We start from the raw sequence: 25,261 nt of genomic DNA, 5'->3' as shown, positions 1-25,261 counted from the left end.
TGTGGCAAATGGATACCTCTGTTAATTTATAAACACAGTAACAAAAACCTGCATCAGGGAATTCATGCAGTACACAGAGTTCTTTAAATCTCAAACAATAGTTTAACAGTAAAATAAATATACAGGAGAGGACTAATAGAGAGGCCTTTATCTGAACACCATGTTTAGATAAACTTCTTTGTCCTTAAGGTATGACCTAGGTACTAAAATATTTACAATACGTTGCTTTTTCTCCAGGGTCGAACTGGACTCACATGTCAGAGACTGTGTTCAGACGTATATCCGGGAGTGGCTGATTGTAAATCGAAAGTAAGCTACATACAAGTAAATAAGATAGAAAATACCTTGCATCTTATTTGTCAGAGAGGAGATGTGTGCTGTTATAAGTAATCCTAAAGAATAATGATTTGAATCAGTGACTGAAGACAACAACTGACTTTTCAGTAGTATATATAACTATATTGGGTTTTTTGAGCTGGTGGGCTGTAGCTAAATATTGTTGCATCTGCTTCTTAATTATTAGGCACTCTGGGAATTAATTGGGAAGAAATTCACATCAACTGTAATGATGATTTATCTAAATCAGGAATACTTCTACTATTTGATCACACTAAAAGGGAAGATAACAGCGATAAAGATTACATTTGTATGCTCTTCATTTTCCCCTCCATGCCCTGAAAATCCAGTATGATCTGATTTCTCATGGTGTCAAAACGGAGTGCTAGTAGCAAAAAAACGATGATTATGGGCTTTCCCAGCAGTGATTGATTATATTCGTGGGATTATTAGCATAACATCCAACTTCACTATTTTACATCAGTAAGTGATTTCTGCATTTGGGGTCAGTGTAATTCAACAGACAGAAATGGACCTGTAGTCATTACAAGTGACTTAATTTCCTTTTTTTTTTTTTTTTTTTTTTTTTTTTTTTTAAATTTAATTTAATTTTGTTTCATTTCATTTCATGTATTAAATGTGAAGGCAACTCTCAGTCAGTGCTTTCTGTGCGGGGATGTCTGTCCCCAGACTCTCAGCAATGCCCTGTGCCAGTGGAGCTCGCCTCCTTCCCCATCACCCTCCTGTTCTTCAGAAAGAGGTTTCTGGAGCCCTGTTTTTCAGCAGCACTTCCTGTTCATCCCCACCTGCGCTTGTGCCCTGTTCTTGAGAAGCAGTAGTAGCAGCCGATTGTAGAGTGCTGGCACATTTACTGCCATTTTGTTGTGCCCCTTTGCTCGCCCCTGCTACTTTCTGTTTTTCTGACCTGATGTACATCAGCAGTTAGTGTGTTATGGGTTGACTCCTGGTGATTGTAAAGGACTTGCGTTGTTTAATTGTGCAGCTTGTGCAGGGATGGAGCAGCCGCTGAGGGTTATTAAGAGACTTCCTCCAGGGGTGCTGATGAAATTGAGTTCTCAGAACTGTTCCACAGTGAGTCACTAAAAATAAGCTAGCGGGTTTTGCACACTCTCCACCTGCACTGCTCAGAGCACAGGCACTAGCTCTTTCACACAGTGTTGTTCTGAGCACACTGTAAAGAGCCAGCTTGCAGCTTTGTCTGTGCACAGGAGCAGAGAGTGAGCAGTAAAGTAGGTGAGGTGAAAAATAGAACATAGCTATTTTTGCACTTATGTGTGCTTGTAGAAAAGTGAATGGAGCAGTAGAAATACATGCATGAAAAGATTTGTCGTGTGTTTTACTATTTCATTCATTCAGGTAAGGCAAATTTGCATTCAAGAACTTTATTGAGCAGTTGAGTCTGTGGTAAACATGATGAAGGGCCTTGCCAGAGAGCTGAGCTTTGATGGCTGTGCCTAACAAAGCAAGCAAGTTATTAAAAATTGCAAAGAACAAGACAGAGTAAAATATGCTGCAGTGTCACATAAACCAGTGATAGATTGTTATTGGGAGTCTCATGTTACACTTGGACACCATTCTCGAAACAGATATGAGAGGAAGACAAGACATCAAGAGTGAAGTTGTAGAAAAAATAGTTGTAGAAGGCTTTCCATTGTTTTGAGAAAGGCTGGAAAAACTGTAGTTGCCTACTTGGGAGACAAAGGACAGGTTGCTGGACATATGGTCTGGTGAACTATGGATGAGAGGAGTGTGTATGTGATTTTAATCCTTTCGTGGACATGAAGGTTCAGAACAGGAGATTGAAGAGTCTTCAGTGGGTGGCATGAGCAGAGGTGGTCCTCGTGCCCAAAGGCAGAGAGGTATATGACAGAGGGGCTGGACACAGCTGAGGGGTCCATGTGTTTTTGCCAGAAGCTGAATGGGAGGCTTGGTCCTGTGCCTGTCAGTTTCTCCTTTCAGTTGTCCTTTGCTCCTTTTTCTTGTCCCATTTTCTTAATTCAGTCTGTGGCCATTAAATTGACATGTGCACTAAAAGCAGGGTTTGCCAGAGTTTTAATTGCTACCATGCTTTTCAAAATAAAGAAACAATATAAATAAATTTTCCAGGAATACCTTAGGGGAAAGGCATCTCTAGTGTATCTTGTACACCACAGGGCAAGTGTGGTCTCAGGTGCATAAATCTCTCTATTAATCATTTGTTTGCCACCAAAGGTACTGAAAAAATTATCAACAAAACCTCTTTTGAATGCTGAAATGTCTTAAACTTGTGCAGAATTTCTGTCTTTCATCTTCTGGATGATTAAGGCAGTTCCAAAACAAGGTCACATCCAAGGAGAGCTGGGATTGTCTCTTTTATGACTTCAGTTTTCATTTGCAGTGAACTGGTAAATTATTAAAATGCAAACAATTAAAATTAGAACACATCGGAGCATATAATTCAGTTACTCCCAAAATGTAATAAAAAGATGTCTCCCTGATCAATAATTGCTTATCGTGGCATCTTTATGAAAGTACTTAGAGGTTTAGACGTTGCTTTGGGAGTGTTACAGAAGGGAAAATGAACGAAGCAGGATACTGTAACTAAGAAGGCTGATTGCAAAAAGGCCATCACAGGATTTTGCAAATTGCATGCTAAAGTGGAAGAAAAAGAGCTCTTGATGCATCTGGTATCTTTTTCAAGGTACCTGCTGGTTTCTTCATCTGCCACAAAAATGTAACTTGACATTGGTACCTCACTGCAAAATCTTGGGAAGTTGCCAGCACAGAGGCTTACATTGTGCCATCGCAATAGCCCTCTTCAAAAACAGGCACTGTTTGAAAGGCCTAGATAGTTATATGTCATTACCTTGGGATACCAGCTAGGTCCAGGAGAAGAGCGGTAAGCTCCTTGATATATAATTGCAGGAGCAAAGAGCCAGCCAAGAGATAAGCAATCCGGATCCATGTTCTTAAGGTGACTGAAATAATTGCTGTGTCTGAGGAGCTCAGAGCTGAATTTGTACCTAGGTCAGGTTTTGCTGCTGCCTCAGGCTCACAGTCTGTGCAAAAGTGATCTGAATGAATTTTCTTCCTTTTAAAACCATTCTTAATATACATGATAGAGCTGCAGTGGTGTGATAAAACAATTAAATGTTGTGAAATGCCTCTTTTTTTCATAAAAGCTGTGCTATGCTGCTCCTTTGCCCAATAATGTTTCCAGTTGCTTAACATCTTTTTAAAGTTGTCTTTTCTGTTTTATTTTCCCTTAACTCCTCCTGATGCTGTCCCGACTTGCGTGGGCTTCTCTGCAAAAGGAACCAAGGGAATTCAGATACTTGTAGCCTGAAAAACAAGGGATCCCGAAAAGATTTTCACAAGACACTTCAAAAACAAACATTTGAATCGGAAACACTGGATTCTGGTGATGGAAATTTCCAGGTACATTTTCTTCACTTTGGGAAAAGCGATCAAATGTAGCAGCTTTCCTCAAAGGAAGCATCCTAGGATCTCTGTAATGGCGTCAAGCGGAGAGCCGTGCTTGCCATTAGGCCTCATGGCAGAGGTGGCCTTAAGGCCCGCTGTGCCAGACAAGCAAGAGGTGTTTCGTGATCCCTGAGTGTCCAAGCCACAGCTCGCCTTTTTGTCGTTTTCCAACAGGCGGGGCCCCGACCCGTCCCCGCGCTCCCCGAGGAGGCCTCGAGGACGACCCTCGCCTCCTCCGACTTCGACCTGCGCAGCCTGCAGCCGGACCCCCGCCTGGAAAACCTGCTGCGGCACGTCAGCGCCGAGGAGTTTGAGAGGCAGAACGAGGAGGCGCGGCGCACCAACCGGCACGCCGAGCTCCTCGCCCTCTACCCCTCCGTGGATGAGGTGAGCTTGGAGGCTGACTGGCCCACAAGCCTTCCTCAGCTGGCTGTCCCGGCATGTTTAAGGTGGTTAAAGCTGCACCCCAGTCAAAAAACAGGCTTTGTGGCCTGGATATGTGTCTCCCTTGGATAATAACACGGTGAAGGCATGTCACCATGGGCTCCTGTCAGCTATCTGGAACGCGCATTCAGGGGGCTGTACTGGGACTGGTGGTGGTGCCTGGGGCTCTGTTATACCCCTCTCAGTGTGTGTCAAGCCACGTGGTGGTGATGCGGTTGTGTCAGGGTGTTAGCCTTCACTGTAACGCTTGCTTGGGGGCCACAAGCGTAAATATTCAGTGTAAATGCCAGGTGGGGGTCAGAGGCGTAAATATTCAGAAATATAAATCAATTTTCTTTCATCTCTGAAGAGACGGAATGCCTGCTGAGTGGGGGAAGGTGCTAGTCTGTAGCAGCGGCCCAGTTAACATCACGTAAAGGTCTTATGTATGTATGCAAATTTACAGTTGCTTTAATTGAGTATGACTACAATAGCTGTTTAATGATAGGAGGATGCAGTGGAGATACGGCCAGTGCCAGATCGCCCAAATGAACATCTGGGCAACAGGATTTTGGTGAAGCTGCAGACTCTAAAGTAAGTATCCTTCACAGGCCTCACTCACCATTTCTCAGTTCATACCAGTGTACTGCTGCCGATCCTGCTACACCACTACAGCTGTCCTGTTCAGCAAGTGTTTACATGCGTGCTTGTTCTTTTGTAGTGTAGCAGAGGACTATTTCTATCCATCATTACAGAAGTCTCTAACTTGATAGGTTGAAAAGGAGTTGGGAATGAGCCCAAATTATGTATTTCCAGCAAACTAGATTAGTCTCTGTACACGCTACTGGACTTGACAAACAGAAAAAAAATTCAAGAAAGATACGATCGTTTTTAACTGATATCTGAGACCACCTTTCTGACAAATTCAGAAAATGCATTGCGTGCAGTTTACTTCCCTTCTTTTCCTCTTGGAATCATCTAATAAAAGGCACTAATAAAAAAATCCTCCAGATTTTGAGAGAGCTGAGGTCTGGAACTAAATATTTCTCCTTATTTTCTAATGGAAGTGCCAGTAGAAATACCACCCTTTCAGGTTTTTATTATACAGAGTCATAAGAGTGCAGTATTAATCAGTGTCCTGTGTGTCTTTCCTTAACAGGTTTGATATAGAGATTGAACCTTTGTTTGCATGCATAGCTCTCTATGATATAAAAGAAAGAAAAAAGGTAAGTGTGCAAACAGTATTTTTGTTCATTTGGCTTGGGGTTTTATCTCTGGAGTAATAAGTTAGGAAAACTTACAAAAAACATGCAACTTTTTCACACGTGTGGTCTCATCCAGGATTCTTTTTATTCAGTCAAAGTCACATGCTTGCAATTGTTTATTTTGTAGTTCTAGTTACTACTTTTGACTTACTTTAAAATAAAATTTGATGCATTTTTGCGTTGCAGTACATTTTAATTCCTTTTCTTTTCAAGATCTCAGAAAATTTTCATTGTGACCTCAACCCTGATTCATTAAGAGGATTCTTGCGTTCTCATACACCCTCCATTGACTTGTCTACTCAGGCAAGATCGGCAGTATTTTCTGTCACTTATCCCTCGTCAGATATATACCTAGTAATAAAGGTATGTTACAGTGCAACTTCAACGCTGCTCTTCCTGTTCCCAGCTGTGCCTGTTGTCTGAGTTCATGGAGCTGACAAACATGAGTTTCCTGTAGCTGAGATGAATTCTTACAGTTTTTAATAGTACATGTGCTGGTGTGCACTGGTATATCTCACTCCCAAGCTAAGAAGTTCTGTTGATACCCTGTGTTCTAGTTCTACTAAGTATTTAGAATTTCCTATCTCTGCCTAAGGGAAATCTAAACTAAAGTGAAATAAGCCATTTTTTAAAATTTTAATTACATTCTGTGGAGGTTTTGGGGGTTTGGTTTAGTGTCCTTTGCATAATTTTGTTTATTTAATTCTAACACTGAGTTAGCCTGAACCACTTCATTTGGAATGTGTTAATTTTCCTGATTTTAGTGAAAATGCAGCAGTACCTGATTGACAGTGTTGTGACATACGTCTTTTCTGCTTTGTAACAAACCAGATGGAAAACTAGGAGAAGGTTTAGATTTGGTTACTCCATAAAGACATTTTTTAGAATTCTATATTGCAGATTTAGGCAGGCTCTTTTGTATTGCTAGAGAAGCAACATGTTACTGTTTGGGTGATATTTTTTTTTTTTAGTGTCTTATTTTACTGCTTTTTGTAGATAGAAAAAGTGCTTCAGCAAGGAGAAATCGGAGACTGTGCAGAGCCCTACATGGTTCTTAAAGAAAGCGAGGCTGGCAAGGTAAGTAAATAACTATAAAGAGTGATTAGATCAAAATATGCATGCACAAGAAAAAAAAACAGAGAAGGAGCAGACCCTTTGGAATAGGACAAAATCCCAAGTACACTGGGGAGGAAGCCAGTTGGTGCATCCATGGTGCAAGCAGTCTGGCGTCTGTAGCCAACAGGAAGAAGTTGTGAGAAGGCAAGGTGCGCTTTCATTGCTGACCCTTTTGGAAATCAATACTGACAGAGTCTTCAGTCACAAAGCAGACAGGGGTGAGCAAAGGAGATGGCAATGCAATGTGGAGTTAGCAGAAATAGTTGTACCTCAGAGACATGTTATTGATTTGGATGGGCAAACAACCTGTTGTAGCATGTATGTGGCCAGCTCAGTGCTGTCATCCACAGATAACATGAGCTCTGTTCAAGGAATTCAGGATCACTTACCCCCCCTGGAACAGACTTAACAATGATTGCTGGACTTTCACACTTCTCTTACTTTTAGGATACTGCTTTCAGCAGAACACTGTTTCTGTATCTGATGAAGGAACTAAAAGCTGCTAACATTTCGTGGTGATTGTTCATGCTGGGCTTGAGGGCCACTGCGAAAAGATCTGCGTTCTCCTTTTCTATAATGAAAATGAACTCATTGAAAAGAGCTGAGAAGTGAATGTACAAATCAAAACAGCTATGACCCTGACAGTAATGTAGCAAGAAAACCAGAGAGATAAGAATGCAAATTACTTACTGAACTGTAAATATGTAATTTCCATTTTTTATCTATAGTAGCATTAAAATAACTTACTGCCTTTTAAACAGTCATTATTTTCTTTGTCTTAGACAAAAGAGAAGATTGAAAAACTGAAAGCCCAAGCTGAATCCTTTTGTCAGCGGCTGGGGAAATACAGAATGCCATTTGCCTGGATTCCCATAGGCCTAGCTAATTTCTTCAACCTTTCAACACTTGAACGAGAAATACCTGAGGCTGAAGGTTTAAATGGTAGCTGTCTAACTTTTTCAACTAATGTAAAGTGACTTTTCAGTAGGACAGTGCATAGGAAAGAATGTTATTTACTCTGGCATCAAGAGTGAACAACAGATTCAAAGTCACGTCTTAGCCTGCCTTTTCAGTGCTACAGACACTGCTTAATATGCTCACTGTTTCATCTCTGCATATTTATTTTTATGTATGCTAAATATTATTTTGTGGTTTAGGCCTAATTTTCATTGAACACTGGCTTTGTAGAAGAAAAACTGCCTTTGCCATATGGAGTTCATTTGCAATACAGGGCGATCAAAATACCTATCATCTTGGTTTCTAGAGTACATAGGACCATTGGTCAACAGCATTGACCAATGTGCTTTATAACCCATGAACTAAAAATTTGAATGAACTTCTGCTCTGCAGCAGAAATAATGTCACTTAACTAGGTGTGTTCAGGCATTCCGCTGTTTCACATAATCTGAAATAAAAGTAGTGGAAAGTTTTAGGTACTCTCTCTGTCCTCTGATGTTGCTGGGAAGTTGTGGATTTCTAGTGTATTCTGATAGTCCTTGTACTGAAGCAACACAAAGCAAGCTGATGTTTCATTTAATTCCCCTTCGAAGGGAAAGGATCCACTAGTGACAAGAGGGCAACACTGCTACAGGCAAGAAGACTTTCTGAGAGAAGTCTCAGCTCAGAAGACAGCTATCCAGCGTCAAACTTCAAAAGAATCTCTCTAACCCTCAACACCTTCTTTAAACAGGTACTGGATGCTCTTTATTTCTAATTGCCTAAGATATTTTTCATCTATGTAATGTGAACTGTGTTGGGGAAGGTTACCAGTGATGTTCGTGTGGGGACGAAGGATAACTGCTGTCAGGTAGTCAGTAACCCACTTGCTTTGCATGCCTCAAGGACATGGTTCACTCAGAAGCTTTTCTTGGTGTTATGGAGTATTGTTATGAAGGTACTGATTTTTGTCTTTCTCCTGGTAGGAAGGAGACAGGCTCAGTGACGAAGATCTCTTCAAATTTTTAGCTGATTTCAAAAGATCATCTTCCTTGCAGAGAAGAATTAAGACTTTACCAGGTATGTAATTAATTTTGGATGGAAAAAGATATATGTGTTTTTGTCCTCTGGATTGTCTAGTAAATTCCAACCCCAAAATAGAATTACCTTGGGTTTTAAGTCTATAGTATGTCCTGTTGTGGAACTTCCTGCGTTCCCAGTGTCCACCTGAGCACAAATGCTTTTGAGGTTTTTTTTCTGTATGAGTGAGTATGGAGATCTATATTTAACTTGATATCTTAAAATTATTTGCTTTCCTGCATAACTTACAGTGTATCTACTGGATGTCTTTTGTTCTTATTCAAACTGTTTGAAGACAGTGCTTTAAAGCAACTTTGTAAGTTCCTTGCTGCTTCCCTGCAGTGTTTTTAAATGGATCATATTTTACAGAGGGAAATTAAAATTTGTACACATTTAATCTTATTTGGGTATTTGGGTCAGTGCTAGTTGACAAAGTAGAGAAGCAGAGATAGTGTTTAGCTACTGTCAAAAACCTGACCAGCTTATTTTTTCTTGTTACATGAATTACAGCTCAAGCTCTTCTGGGTTGTAGAGGAACTTTAAAAAACATGAACCCACTGCAAAGCTGTTTTGCCTTTTTAGCTGATTGCCAGAAATGACAAGTTTGAGTTCCCCGAATGGTTTTCACTTATCAAAAGAGAGAATTTAAATTGAAAGTCTAGTTATACTTGGGTAAATGTTATCAGTATTAACTGTTTAACTGCTCACCACAGCAAGCCTGGCTTTCCTGGTGGGTGGTGTCTACTTAAACAGAGATTAATCAGAGCAGAATCTCAGGCGGAGGGGGGGGGGGGGGGGGGGGGGGGGGGATGACAGGGGGACGGGACGGGACATGACAGAACTGTATTAGACAGCAGCCCTTTTAACTTTTATTTGTCTCCCAGACAAATTTTATGTTATTCGTGTGTGAAAAATACTAGAACATCAGCACAGCATATAGTATTCTTTCCTTCTTTCCTGTTTCTTTGAAATCGTATAGGGTAGACATAAACAGTTATATATATTGGCCTGATGTGTAGGGATGTGTGTAGGTTACTTCCTGTGTATTTTTATACACCTGTGTTTTCATTCTCATGCAGCCTTCAAGCCGAAGGTCTAGTTCTTATTTTTGCACTGCTGCTATCTAATCTCACATATTTTTTTCATTTTTGTTTTATTATACTTTGGCTCTTTTTTATACTTTTGCTGAGATTTTGTAATTTTTTCTAAAGGAACACTTAAACTGGAGATTTCCCCAGCTCCAGAAAACCTTGGTTATTGTCTGACACCAGAATTACTACCAGTGAAGCCATTTCCAGAAAACCGTAATCGTCCTCACAAAGAGATTTTGGAATTCCCAATTAGAGAAGTGTATGTTCCCCATACCATTTATAGGTAAGAAATAACATATAATTTTTAATTTTGTAAGATTCATTTTCAAAAATAGTGATTTAGATTTTATTGTTTCAGAAATAGAAACTAAAAATATTTTGAAAAAATATTAAAGGCTGATGATTTAATCTTACTAGCCATTACAAGATAAAACACCTGCAGGATGTTCTACAGTGTATTTACTAATCTAATTAAGTTGTCCTTCGAAAATTTTTCTAAAACGTCCAAAAAACTCCCTAACAGCTCTCGTTGACTTGGCATACATATATATCTCTTTCCTTTTCTGGTTTTTTTTTGCCAGTAGATCTTATTATCATTTTTAACAGTTTTGGTAGATGTTCGTGCTGGGTGATTTCTGCTGTTAATTTGAGGCATCTGAGCATCTGAGCAAGTAATGTGTTGCCTCATGTCCTTTTTCACCATGAACAAGGACTCTAGGCTATGTCATTTCTTTTCTTAAGTCTGTTCTATTCTGGTTGTTCCGAGGACACCACAGTGTTCAGTAGCATGCAACTGAGCAATTCTCGTAATTTCTTAGTGGTCTGGCACATCTGAGTCTCCAAGAAGAAAAGAATATCAAAAGAATGTGCTTCAACATGTTTGTGCAGCATGGTAGTGCTAATGAGCAGTGATATCAGTAATAGCTAACTAGCAATAATTCAAAAAGAGTGTTTCACAGTATTATAGATACAGAAATACTAGCTTTCATGTGACCATTGTGTTAGTAGAGGCATGAAAGTGAAGCATAGTACTTCTTAACAACAGTAGTTGGCGCTATTCTAAGGGACTTTTCTGATCCCTAAAACAGTAGCTAGGTACTGAATTGCATTAGTGGCAAAGATGTGACTATCAGTAAGGAATCACAGAATGCAGAAGCTGAATAAAGGGATATAAATCTTATTCACTTCTTGCAGCAGAGATTAGCAAAGAGCCAGCTCTCCCACCCACTCACCTGACTCCACCCAGGAGGGGATAAGGAAAGGGCAAGACTTGTGGTTCATACAACTCAGAACTACAAGGCTAGGGAGGTGCTCCACACCTTCATGGGAAAGTGGAGAGCCAGTGGGGCTGTTGGTGACACCTGAATTTGGGTCTCAGCTTTTAGGGATAGCAAAAAGAGGAAGTGGCATCTTACCTTACAATAATAACTTGCAATGTGGTGTCAGCAGGGAAATGAGTAAGTAAGCCAGTTTGGATAGAGCCTCATTATAAGTTTTGGAGGAGTTATTCCTTGGCTGTGCCATGAATCTGTGATATTAAAACTTCTGAGGGCAGTTTCTTTGCACTCTTGGCACCAGAATGCTAAAATGCAGTGTTATGGTACTTTGTCTTCTTTGTGTATCAAAGATAGAAGTGAATGTCTTCCCCACCCCCAACTTTTTAGGGGTTTTATGCAGGCATTTCTATAGGGGAAGTAGTTTTTACACAGTTGAAAGTACAAATATAAATGAACTTGAGTAATGATGCCTTTTCTTTTTAAATGAAGAACTAAGACAGAATTTTAACTTTCCTGTTCATTTTCTGGCCCCAGTAAGGAGTAGCATGTGTCAACTCCAGTGTGCAGCCTCATAGTGTCTAAAGGTCTGCTTTTGAAAATGAAAAGCATTAGCAACTGCTGTGTTGCTGAGCTAGAAATAGAGTGGAGTCTGCACAGAATATTCTCTCTTTAGTTCTCACCAAGGTAAACTTCTGCAGCCAGACATCATAAATATCAAAGCCACCATGCTGAAAATTAATTTGTGCATCTCCTGAAGCAAGTTTGGGAGTCTCCACACTATCCTTCAGCTGCTAGTGTGTCTCTATTGAATACATACACCCACATTAGAAGAAACGCTTGCTGTAAGTCAACAGTTACACTCTTTGAGCGAGAGTTAATACCCAGCATGCTTAAGCTCTTCAGGCTTTTTAGGCTCTGTTTTGATTTTCACCTTAAGTAAAAGTCATTGTAACAAAACAAAGCAGGATCTGTCCAGCCTAATTGGTAATAATGAAGAGAATATCTATAAAGAATAGCTGCCTTCATTAATCTTTACCTTAATTAGGGAATCGATGGTGATGACACCACTGACGTGCCGTAAGTGGCGTTATGCTGTAAACTGTAAACTCTATCAGTTAATACGCAAATAAAACCCTAAAGACACTTAGTTAGATACACTGGGGAAATGGTAAAAAAAATGCAGAAGTGCTAGGTCATGTTTCAACTGCCTTGTGACAACAAACATGTTTGGAGCAAGAAGGGAGAGTTGCTAACTGAAACTGTTTATGAACTCCAGCAGTAGCTCCCCAGAAACTCAGACGAGACAGCTTTGCAAACATGAAACAGCAGACTCTGGAACTTGGGGGAGGTCCAGGAAATAACCCTTGTGTTTGCGCAGTGCCATTGAAAGCACTTCCTTTTTCCACAAGCCAGAATTGCCTAACCACATCTGAGACACTTTTGCCACATAATCATGTCAGTGCTCTGTTTGGTGAGCAAAAGCATACTTAAGGAATGTAGGCCAATGTATTTAGAATCAGAATCATAAAATCATTTAGGTTAGAAAAGACGTTTAACATCATTGAGTCCAACCATGAACCTAGCACTGCCAAGTCTACCATTAAACCATGTTCCTAAGCTCAACGTCTACACAGTTTTTTAAATACCTCCAGGGATGGTGACACAACCACTTCCCTGGGCAGCCTGTTCCAATGCTTGATAACCCTTTTGGTAAAAAAAATTTTCCTAATATCCAGTCTGAACCTCCGCTGCTGCACCTTCAGGTTCTTTCCTCTTGTCCTATCACTTGTTACTTGGGAGAAGACACCAACACCCACCATGCTACAACCTCCTTTCAGGTGGTTGTACAGAGCCATAAGGTCTCCCCTGAGTCTCCTTTTCTCCAGGTTAAACAACCCCCATTCCCTCAGCTGCTCCTCATGTAAGACTTGTGCTCTAGACCCTTCACCAGGTTTGTTGCCCTTCTCTGGACACACTCCAGCACCTCAAAGTCTTTCTTGTAGTGAGGGGCCCAAAACTGGACACAGTACTCGAGGTGTGGCCTCACCAGCGCTGAGTACAGGGGAACGATCACTTCCCTAGTCCTGTGTGCTGGCCACACTATTTCTGATGCAGGCCAGGATGCTGTTGGCCTTCTTGGCCACCTGGGCACACTGCTGGCTCCTATTCAGCTGGCTGTCAACCAACATCCCCAGGTCCTTTTCCACCCAGCAGCTTTTCAGCCACTCTTCCCCAAGCCTGTAGCATTGCATGGGGTTGTTGTGACCCAAGTGCAGGATGCGGCCCTTGGCCTTGTTGAACCTCATACAATTGGCCTTGGCCCATTGACCCAGCCTGTCCAGATCCCTCTGTAGAGCCTCCCTACCCTTTGCTTAATTTAACCATCATGCAATTTTCCTTGCTTAGTTCTTTGTATAGTGAATACTGTTTTGGGCCAGAGAGTAAACTAACCTATGCAAAGTAATTCTGAATTTGAACAGAGCCAGATACCAAGTGTTTCATGCTATTTTATTCCTTTTCTTCTAATCTGAAAAGTGGAACCATCCTAATTATGCAATGAACTAGCATTTATCATAGCTGAGTGTCATGGCCTTCTAGTGTGTTACAGGTGATTTAATGTTTCCTAATTTTTGACTGTAAGTCTGCAAACCCTTTTTTTTACCAGTGCTATAGATTTAGATATTAAAAGAATGAAAAATGTATAAAATAATTACCTGTTTTCTATTAACATTACCATGAATGTAGGAGGGGTAGAGAAGTACTTGAATAACAAATAAATGGAAACATAAAAATACAGGCTGGTAAACTCTTACTGGCATAGTTAATACCTCTACACATGTCCAAATGCTAATGAAACATCTAGCTCCAGTTCTTCTCCTGAATGTTTAAAAGAAATATACAGATTTTGTTTACTTGGGTGTTTTTTCCCCAATGTAAGATATTTCAGAGGAAAATTTATTTTTTTTTAAATAATAGCTTTTTCCTTTGTGATAGGAGCAGCAGAGTCTTCTGTTACAGTCTTCGAACTTAACTCTTGCTAGTTTTTATACTGGTGTAATGCCATTATTTTAAATTATGATATTTCTGATTTATGCCAGAGAGATCAGCCAGCCCACTTTCTTTGTGCACTGTGAAATTGAGCACTTCTTTTTGTTGTGTACCTACATTTCTTTAATAAAAATAGTTCCCTGAAAATGTCAAAACATTCCAAGATTTATTTCTTTCAATACCTTTCTATATTTAATAGGAAAAATCATATAATTTAAGGTTTGTTTATCATTTTAATAGAAATGAAAATGATGCCACTTACTGCCACTGTGAAATGTTGGTGCTGAGGAAGAGGGATTTGTCCTATCGCTCAGGGCAATGCCTTTTAACCAGGCACAGAAAGTCATGTCTTAGATAGGGGAAGTGCCTAACACTTAGGGGATTTTCAAAGGGTGGGGAGGGGGTGGAAACTTTCCTTTGCTGTTTTGCTTCATTTAATTGCAAATGACTTGGCACTGTGCTCAGACTTGCTTTAGTCTGGAATGTGAGCTGGAGGCCTTCTGCTTTGGTGGTAATCATTCTGTTGTCCGAAAAGTGGATTCATTTCCTTGTGTGCAGCGAGCCAATAATCACACACTCAGGAGAGATGTTATTTATTTCATATTTGCACAAAGATGGGTGCTAGGTGGTAATTCCACAAAGGTAGCACACCACACCAAAGGAAAACAATGTATTCATTCTGTTACATGATCAGTAAAAACCCGCCTAAATTTACATTCATTGGTTAGTAGTCACCATCTCTTCTACTATTGGCTAGCTATATTTAAATTAGCCTCACTTGCTATGTAAATTAGCATGCATGCTCCTTGCAGGTGGGTGTGGAGGGCAAGTTTTTTCAGCCTGGAATTGAGTTGGAGGTCATGATCTCCCCCTGCCACCTTTACCTTTCCCTTAGTTCATGCTGCTTTGGCAATCATCCGGCTTTCCATGCTTTCTGGAGCAGAATATTTCTTTTTATCAGTCACATCCTACATTTCTTAGGTCCAGTTATCCTTAGTGTTTCTTTTCTCTCTGATGGACCTTGACTATTCTTGCCAAGCTGGCAATGCACACAAAGCATCCTCAAAATGTAAAGGCCTAATTGTTCCAGGGTGTCATTACTCTATGAATGCCAACTGTGTGCCTTTCTGATTACAGCCTTACTTGTTAATTTGATATATACAAAATACATCTTGCACAAAATAGTCAGACTATTCTAAATCTCTGAGTTATTCTTCAATGATTCTACCCCATCCTTTACTAGTTTTGAGTGAGCAAAGGCTATTGGTGTATAATGGTCTGTTACTGCCGTCACAGCATTATCTACTCCTTTCTGCCTCTTTGCCCGTGGGATCTGGAGAGAGCACATAGTCCTGTGCATTTTCTACAGGGCCATTGCTCTAGTTTTGTGCTGGTTGGAGATGCTAGCACTTCTAACTTCTTTTTCAGAGTAAACAAAGTAGAGATTAGGATTGCACTGTTGTGCACAGGTGAAGGAAACAGCTTAAGCTAGCTGCTGCAGTTTCAGACAGAGATGTGAGTGTGTCCTGATTTATTCTGCTCCTCAGTACACATGATTTCATCCTAACACAAATAGCTGCCTGCTCTTTTCCAAGCTCCATAATCTTTCCTGGGCATCTACTATACTATCTCAGCAGTAAGAGGTTTCATGGAAGGTTTCCTAATTTTTCTTTGCTTTTTACTCAGATAAAAACAAAAGCCACACAAACAGGATTCTGGGAGTACATGCCCCTCTCCCATGGGCAGCTTCTTTGTCACAGTGCTTTCAGGTGAGATTACACCTGACTGCTCATAACAAACTTCATTAATTATGTAATACAGGCAGAAAGGAAAACATGCCACCATGGAATGGTGATTTCTGTGTAGTCACTGAGCAGAGACTCTGAATAAAATATGGATTTGTCTAAACTTCCAGGTGAAAGCAAAGTTTTAAAGAAATGTGTTATTATGCTTTAAAAACATAAACAAATGCAAGTGGTTTAATTAGAGGGGGTCTTTTGGTACTTGTCCTGGTTTCAGCTGGGATAGAGTTAACTGTCTTCCTAGTAGCCGGTACAGTGCTATGTTTTGAGTTCAGTATGCGAAGAATGTTGATAACACTGACGTTTTCAGTTGGTGCTCAGTATTGTTCAGGCTATAGTCAAGGATTTTCCAGCTTCTCATGCCCAGCCAGGGCACAAAAAGTTGGCACAGGACACAGCCAGGGCAGCTGACCCAAACTGGCCAACGGTGTATTCCATACCATGGGATGTCCCATCTAGTATAGGAACTGGGGGCAGTGGGGGTGCGGAATCGCCGCTGGGGGACTAGCTGGGTGTCAGTCGGCGGGTGGTGAGCTATTGCCCTGCACATCATTTGTACATTCCAATCCTTTTATTACTACTGTTGTCATTTTATTAGTGTTATCATTATCATTATTAGTTTCTTCTTTTCTGTTCTATTAAACCGTTCTTATCTCAACCCAGGAGTTTTACTTTTTTTCCTGATTTTCTCCCCCATCCCACTGGATAAGGGGGGGAGTGAGTGAGCGGCTGCGTGGTGCTTAGTTGCTGGCTGGGGTTAAACCACGACAGTACTTCAAAATATTTTGTTTAATTGTAATTTGACATCATAAATCAGATCCTTGAAAACTCTATTTTCAGCAGACTTTTAAGGAAGTATAATTCAAAATGCAACAACAGCATCTCAAAAATATCTTGACAATTTGGTGTCTTGAATAGCTGCTAGCTCTCTGTATGAGAATCATTAGTATAATATCTGCTTTCACATTCATGCAGCATTTTTATAATATTTAAAATTTATTGTATACTGATAAATATTGTGGTTTACCTCCCAGACAAATCTGATGTTATATTTTTGATGGCATTGTTCTTCAGCTTCAGTGTTAGTTTGTTCTTTGGTCTACTGTGTGGAAACAAAAGAGCACTATTCGCAAGAAAATTGTCTTAAGGAAAGCTTTTAAAACAACAGAAAGTAAATGTAAAGTATTCCCATTGTATACCAAGGAAGCTACTGCTCTTTTCTTTCACAAGAAGCTAAATTGAATCTTCCAGAGACCTGTAGGAATTAAAGATTGAAATTAACATCTAGGTATCTCAATTCAAGCAACTTCCCTAAAGCATAAGGAATGTGGGACATAAATCCAGTTCTTAAATCCAGTTCCAGATCTGCTACTGACTTTCTGCAAAGCCTTGACTTATTGATTTTGTCTCCTGCTCTCCAACTGCACATTCACATCCACAGCAAGATACCTACAGTCCAGGAATGATAGAAAGTTTACACTAATGTTTATATACTATGTTCAAACAATGCTGGGCATTTTTGTTGTGGTTTAATTCCCCAAACTTGAGGCCTGTTTTTCCCCCCTTCTTTTTCCCTGTCTTGTAAAGAGTATTACTATTGCTTCTCCTCTAGGTTGTAGAGATAAAAGCATTTCATTATCTAGTACAATGGCTTCCCAGAAAAAATGGATTGCTCATTAATTATTATCATTAGCAGTCAGTGCAGCAATGAATGCTCACCTTCTTCTCAAGAAAGAAACCATAACTGAAAACACAAAAGATGAAGTAGTGTGAGGGGCTTACTTTTCCAGATGGTTTTGAATTAAAGCATCTTCTTCACTGGTTTGGTTTTGCTGCAGCTCCACTTCAGCAGGCAGTGGCTTCTGCTTTGGTCTTGCATAAATACCTTAAGAAAAATGAAGCTACTCTGATCGCTGATACTGACCCTGTTTAGGTAGTAGGGTGCTGAATATTGTCCTTTTGTAAAGCGCTCCCATCCAGGACTCTTGGAATTAAAACATTCCTTCCCAAGTCTGCAGATAATTTTGCTAACCTCAGAGCACTGTGCTTTCTCCTTCAAACCATTTGTCTGCTTTTCACTGTAATGAAAATGCCCCAATGACTTCATCCAAGATTTGTTAATAGTGCTGCATTACTGGTAGTAGTAGGTGGCTTCCCTTTTGGTAAGAACAGGTGACTTCTTTAGGTTAAGTCTGCAGGGCACTTAGAAAGAACATCAGTATTCTTACTGGATTTTTTTTTCCCCTCATGCTTGATAAATGGTTACTTGGAGGTGTACAGTTTAGAGAAGAGGCAACACTCAAGAGCTCTATAGTTTGTCAGTATAGCTTCCAGTCTTCCAGGTCAGGATGGGAGAGTGTGTAAATGCATCAGTGAGACAATTAAAACAAATCCAGGTTCCACCTATTGACTTCTAGCTGCACAGATAGTGCATGCTGTTGAATCCTGTGTCATTCACTAAGGTTTTAAAGCATTTTCAACTGAAATTTTAGAAGTACATAGTGACCATGACAACAAAAAGATGCTGGTAAATATGAAATATTGCCTCACATTACCTAACACATGTAATTTCAGGGGGGCATGTTACCAGTACTTTGGGAAGATGCAGTATGCTATTGTATTTACTAGCACTCATTCATGGTGTCATTTATGAATTAAATATATCAGGACAAAATTATCTCACCGCAATTCTCAGCTATATTGTAATATTTCAAATAGGTTCACTATTATGTGTAAAAATCTGGTATGCCAGAAATTTCACTCTTTGATTACTGGGCTTCAATGAGAATTTTGGGATAGAGCTTTACCTCTATTTACACAGCTAGAGGAATCACAGGTCCTGGGATGGCAAATGGATGTATAAAATACAGCTCTGTGGTGGTATAGTTACTATCTTCCTTTTTTCAGCTCTTCATACTTCATTCAGGCAACTGGGCAATGCCTTATGTGTGACCTACTGTCTTGTTATTACAGTGTCTTGACATTGCAATAGTTGATACCTAGTGGATATCTACTCATTTTATCCACCTTAAAAACACTGCCACTCGGGATTTAGTAATAATGGAACCAGCAGAGGAAGTGAGGGTATTATCAATGGAACAGTGGGTTTAGTTTGGTAGAGGACTGCAAAGCATGGAGGACAGAGACATCAGAAGGTGGTATAATCTCTTTGATTCTCATATTTGAAAAGTTTAAAACTGTTTTAAGAGTGACTTCTGAAAAGATGATGTAAATTGTGGGTCAAAAAGTTCCCTACATTTGCACACCAGAAGATCAATATGATAGGTAAGAAGTTATTTTGAAGGTGATTTTTATGATCCACAAAGTCTCAGTTATTTGCCTTTGGTCTTGGTTTTCAAACACATTATGTCATTGATTACTTGTTTGCAATATTTGCTATTTGAAGTAATGGTAGATCAGTTCAATGATGTATAATGAATAAATATGAGTACTGGAGAGAGAGCTATTAAAATTAGTCTGACTTGACTCTAAGCTCTGGGTCACATTTAAATTTAGAAATATCTATTTTCTTGTCATAATTTTGTGATTTGAATCTGCAGAAATCTGATGTTTTGAGTCAGCCTTCCACTCAGTTCCTCTGGCAACATTTTTTTGTGCTGACTAAAACTGTAATAGAAAATTTATTACGGTTTTCACACCAATGCTAACAGACAGAATAAAGTGACAATCACTCTCAGCCTAAATTTAATGAGGATCTGACAAATGACTCTTTAGATGATGTCTAATTTTAGCATCATGAGAAAAATCATTCAAACTATTACCTGAATTATCCATACTAAGAAACAGAATATATATTCATATACATCCTCTTGAACATGACCTGTTGAAGTTCTGTCATTGTGCCATTTCGTCTAGTCAGTGGCTGACTAGAACAGATTTCCATATTTGGTAAAGTGTTTGTGATTTGCATTATAATTTTCAACCATTTTTTGTGAAGATTCCCCGCCTACCCTGACAAAATTGTAGAGGAATCAACAAAGATTGAAAACAGTAACTAATAGGTGTATCAGTTTTTGTTTCCAGTACCCTAAGTGTTAAATGGCAATGTTAACCCATCCCTGACTGTGCACCTATAGAACATTTGTATCGAGAGTGACTATTTGCACATACATTTGCTATTGCTGTGTATGGGTTCTTGTCACAGTCATCAATGAACATGCCCAATATTCATTAGCAGTTTGAGATGCACTTCTTGACACCTTACATATTGTATAATTTAGCAAGGAGAAGGATTCATGCATACGCACAACCAATATTTACAAACAGGAATATTCAATGAGAAGGCTCACAGACTTGAAACTCTTCACAGATTTTATTTTGGCAGAAGATAGGTCTGCATTGCTTTGGCCATGGGAAGTGATCAAATCACCACTGCTAAGTCCCATGAAAGTGTAGGAAGGTCAGCAAATTCGAATGAGAATTGCTGCATGGTGTCCTGTGTCAAGCTAGGTGGACCTTTAGCTTTCCCAGCAAGTAACTGATTCTGAAATAGCCTTTTATCTTACCGTCCCTCTGCTGGGTCAGACTCCAACCCAGAGAAGCTATCTAGATCCATGCCTCACCAAGGACTCTGCTGTCCTGTGGGAGTCTGAGCTCAGTGAAGTTGGGTGCTCTGGCATGGCTTTTGTAGACACATACTGACTCCTGAATAGCTCTCTTGCTTTTTGTAAGCACATCTGACTATATCTGGAGTGCACTTTCTGTAGTGGGATCAAGGGGAGAAGTTTAGTCACACTGACCAAAAGTACTTGCTGTAGCATGTTGTTTATTTCTGCTCAGCACAGAGCCACAAAGGAGACACAATGCCTCCTGGAGCTCACCACGTCCTTATGGGCATGCTAGCTGTCCTGTTATTTAAAAGACATCAGTATGTGCTGCCCTGACACCCCTGCTAACTGCCAGGTGGAAATGCTCCTTGTCATTGCTTTCTCTAAGACTTTTGGAGGGTACAGATGCTGGCAGGCAGTAGCACTTACACAGTGGTCAGCAATGGGTCTACAATTCATGCCTGCATGAAGAAACCTCTTTTGATTCTCTCCCCACCTTCCTGCTTTAAAAAAATCAGTCATCACTTTCCTCTCTGCAGGATATCCAGAGTCAGCATTTGCCTCTTTTCTTCCTCAGTGCTGATGGGTTTAATACACATGTAAGCAAGATCCTTAAAACTGCCTGAGCACAAATGGCACAACTTTAGCTCTTCGGTACAGTACTTGCTGGAGTAATGCTTCCTTGGTTGTTTAGTCAGCAGAGAGCTCTCTGTTTGTGCTTTTACATATCTTTCATCTCAAGTCACATCTAAATGTAAAATCCAGTGCTCAGGGACATTTTATGGATTTGTGACATCTTCTGCTGGGCTGCAGATTAATGAAGCAATGACTGGATTATGCAGCCTCCCTACATGTATTTCTTCACCTCTGGCAGATGTAATATTGATAATATCCTTCATTTAATATGTCATTCCCCCAAGCATAATTCAGTGGAGGTTACCAATATATTTCTCTCTTTCACTTAGCTTTTCCTAATATCTTCTTGGAGAGAATTTGGTAGAGCAGAAATTGCATTTAAGAAGGTATGGAAGAAAGCACATTAGTGTGGCAGGCAGGACTACTATTCTGAACAAAGGGAAAGGCATAAGGCATACCACGGCCCATGCAGCATGTATTGGTTAGCAAAGTAGCTTGGACTGTGTAGTTGAAAATTATTGTCACATTGTGACATAAGGCAATAAGGGGGATCAACCACAGTTTTCCAGATCTTGGGTTACGACAAATGGAAGATGGACTGTGTGACTTAATGACAGCATTCTTCAAAGCTGCTCCACATTTTCAGCTGACAATGGTGCTGAGGAGATATCTGTGATAAGGACAGGGTGATTCTGTGTGTAGCTTCTGACTGTCACAGTCAAAAAGAAAGCATGAAAGCCCATGACTAGTTCTCAGTGTTTCTCATTGGAAGCCAGCACATTTCCACCAACACCAGTCTTATTCCTTACACTCAGAGGACAAACAGTGAGAATCCTATACCAGATTGGGAAATGACACATTAAATAGACATAATTGTGATGCCAGTATGTGTGTAATCCAGGTCTTGCTGAAATCTCGGAGTTGCCGTAGACTTCACTGGAGAAAAAGCTTTCTATTAGCATTTTGACTCTTCTACCAGAATTGTTGGATTTTGAACTTGGAAGACCATCTATGCTGCCAAATTCCCCACAGAAATTAAAGGTGCTTTTTAAGTTTAGTGATCTGCCCATGTTCTTTTGCTAGTAAACAGCAAAGTATGCTGTGCTGTATTTTAATGCACTGATCATATTAATTACTAAATGTGTCAGTTTCTAGAATAATAGTTCAAAATTTCTTCCTTGTATTTACTCAGGTTCATTGATACTGCTTTTTGCTTTGCATAATCTAGAAACATGTGCCATTTTGTTGCTGCAAGCTAGGAATGTATGAACTTCAGTTGTTCATTTTATTTGCTGTTTTACTTCTTTTTATCACCTCTGAGTGATTCCTTACCCCTTCCAAAATCTGATTTTTCAAAGCTGAGAAGGGAGCTGCTTTCTTGAGAGATTCCTGCTTTTCATTACATCAAGCAAAGATACTCATTCATGTGTAACTTGGAATTACATATTTTAAAAAAAAAAGAAAGGAGAGCTAGGAAGACTGCCTTCTTAAAGACATAGCTTACTGTATAAGAAACCTTAAACATAGGATGTTCTGTGTGTCACAACAAGAACTTACCTTTTCCTTGTCAACTTTTGAAATGGAGTTCTGGCAAAGCTTTCACTGTCTAGGTGGAATTGAAGGACAGGGAGACAAATTGGCAAAATGCTAGTTTGTGCACTTCAGTTTCAAAAGCAAATGCCTGCCATTTGCCCATTTCATTCCTTCTTTTCTTTCTTCCAGAAATCTCCTCTATGTTTACCCTCAGAGGCTGAATTTTGCTAACAGACCAGCTTCTGCAAGAAACATTACCATCAAGATCCAGTTTATGTGTGGCGAAGATCCATCCTGTGCAATGCCGGTAATAAATGCTGAGATTTCTTAGCAGACTTTTGCATACATGCATTCCTGAGGAACCTCTGAAGAGATAAGTCATTGTTTACTTCCCATCACCACAATTTCTAGTGGAGCCTTAGGAAGCCTAACATCAGAGCATTTGTGAAGCTTGTCATTCTCATCAGAAAGCAGGGCTGTAGTTCTTACCCACAACAGGAAAGCCTTGTCACTCAAGTGGAACAGAGGCATATTACTCTCTCTTATCTAAGTCTTCATACCTTCTTTTCAGAAGAATGACATCGTATTAAATGAATGCTGTGTTGGAAACTAATGCTAAAATTCACAGAGTTTCTGAGACATTTTAAGAATTCTATAGTCTGTCTTCCAGTGTAACTCCTCTGTATGCACTCTGTGTACACAAATACTCAGGTCTAACACTGGAAGGTAGAAGTTGGGATCTTCATTGCCTGAATCTGAACAGGTGCACAGCCGTGCAGTGCAGGAATAGTTTTCCATTTTTGAAACACACTGTATATTAGGGCATATGTGTGCACTACTAGCAAAGCAGGCAGCACTGTCTGTGTTCAGGTTGTTCAACACTTCTCATTATAAGATCATACACCTCACTGACACCTGACCAGCCTTTATCAGCATGCTGATGCTGCACAGTAAGTATGCAGCCTTACTCCACCTGACCTCTGGAACTGAAATCAGAGCATCAGCACAGCATTTTCCCAAGCCATGTTTCTTCCAGAGCTGGAGCTGTGCCATGTGAATGTAACATCATCTTTTACACAATACTGCATCGTTGGTTTCCTTAAACTCTGCCTATATTATGATTAGGTTTTGACAAATGCTTAGGACAGACACAGTTCATCTGGCATCCCTCTCCACTGTGAGCGAGCGTCATCTCAATACATATGGAGTTGTGCTGTACAGATATCCTCGTCTAAGCTCATCTCCCAGGGCTCCCTTTAAGTTACTGGATTCCAGGACCTTACCGTAAGCCCGTGTCTGAAATGAGGGAAGCAAATCAAGCACCAAAAATTCCTATTTCTCGTCATTGATTATAAAGGAACTTTGAAACTCTAAGGTAGAGTGAGGTGGATCTCACCCTAAATGAGCAGGCTACAATTGAAAAACAAACTTCTAAAAATACTTTTAACTTTTTAGCATTTAGTTAAAGGCAATGTGACCGCGTGTAAGAGGCTTACCATAACTTTATTCCTGCAATTCGTAACTTTTTAGTGCATGACCGGGGAATGTGATGTAAGGTAGTCAGTGGCTCTGGAAATTAACTCTGCTGCATTTTCCTTGTATTTTACCTTGAATGTTGTGTGGAGAAGATGCTTGGTAATAAGACATTTGTGTCAACAGGCTAAGATAAAATTGAAGAGTCATTTTCAGCCTTCAGATACTGTCTTAAAATTTATACAAGATTATGACAATTAAATGCTTTAGACCTGACTGCTGTTACTTTCTTTCCTTCTTAATGTAGGTAATTTTTGGGAAATCTTCAGGTCCAGAATTTGTGCAAGAAATATACACAGCTATCACGTACCATAATAAGTGAGTATTGTTACTATTTGTATGACTTGAGAAGTATTAATCATGACCTGTTTACATAATTCTTAGCCTACATAGTTCATGAAGGAATGCTGATTAATCCATTTTAAACATTTACATTTTATGTGGATTTGTCATATCTAATTTGAATTGCTACATGCATTTGCATAAGTGACCATTGTGTAAGTGACCATTGCTTTTCTTGTTTGGAGTTTTTTAGAGATTAGTTGAGAATATTCCTAATCTGAAGGTTAAGGAGCAGGAAACAGCAACACAACTTTGTACCAGAATTCACTTTGTTTATTTCACAGATCCAAAAGAGCTGAAGGGACATTCTTATTCTCATGAATGTGGACTCGGGATTTAGGATTTACACAGTAAATATGATGGAACCCAAAATTAAGATTGAATGGTTTTGAAAGAATAGAGATGGGTGAAAGCTGAAGCATTTTAGCTGATATTGTCTGTGCTTTTCCTGATTCAAAGCTGTAGATAGTTCATAAATACAGCTGTATATATATATGTATTTTGGTATTTTGTTTAACTAGACTCTGAGGCTGTTTTCAGTATTTGTACAGTTTTTATAACTATAGCATCTAAGAGCCTACTGGCAGATTTTCCTTCTGCTCAGTCTCATATTTACATTGGAAATGTGCTTGGCATTTTTTTTAAACAGGTCCCCTGACTTCTATGAAGAAGTGAAAATTAAGCTGCCAGCAAAACTCACAGAGAAGCACCATCTATTGTTCACATTCTATCACATCAGCTGCCAGCCAAAGCAAGGAGCATCTGTGGAAACCCTCCTTGGGTATTCAGTAA

The 25,261-nt window shown here is 39.8% G+C and overlaps 1 protein-coding gene across 2 annotated transcripts in view; it reads left to right on the top strand.

Annotated features, from left to right (window-relative positions):
* DOCK8 (dedicator of cytokinesis 8) overlaps positions 1-25,261 on the top strand; it is a 98,044-nt gene that overhangs the window by 26,720 nt on the left and 46,063 nt on the right. For both annotated transcript variants that reach the window (XM_049795314.1, XM_049795313.1), the window contains exons 4-17: positions 238-309; positions 3,651-3,774; positions 3,994-4,206; positions 4,751-4,836; positions 5,402-5,468; positions 5,721-5,870; positions 6,504-6,584; positions 7,406-7,565; positions 8,174-8,313; positions 8,546-8,639; positions 9,851-10,013; positions 22,784-22,901; positions 24,375-24,445; positions 25,119-25,257. In XM_049795314.1, the coding sequence (XP_049651271.1) occupies positions 238-309; positions 3,651-3,774; positions 3,994-4,206; positions 4,751-4,836; positions 5,402-5,468; positions 5,721-5,870; positions 6,504-6,584; positions 7,406-7,565; positions 8,174-8,313; positions 8,546-8,639; positions 9,851-10,013; positions 22,784-22,901; positions 24,375-24,445; positions 25,119-25,257 (1,678 nt within the window). The remainder of the gene's footprint in view (positions 1-237; positions 310-3,650; positions 3,775-3,993; positions 4,207-4,750; positions 4,837-5,401; positions 5,469-5,720; positions 5,871-6,503; positions 6,585-7,405; positions 7,566-8,173; positions 8,314-8,545; positions 8,640-9,850; positions 10,014-22,783; positions 22,902-24,374; positions 24,446-25,118; positions 25,258-25,261) is intronic.

This window comes from Accipiter gentilis, chromosome Z (assembly GCF_929443795.1).
Source record: "Accipiter gentilis chromosome Z, bAccGen1.1, whole genome shotgun sequence".
NCBI classification, from domain to species: Eukaryota; Metazoa; Chordata; class Aves; order Accipitriformes; family Accipitridae; genus Astur; species Astur gentilis.
This window is presented reverse-complemented; position numbering and strand designations above follow the sequence as displayed.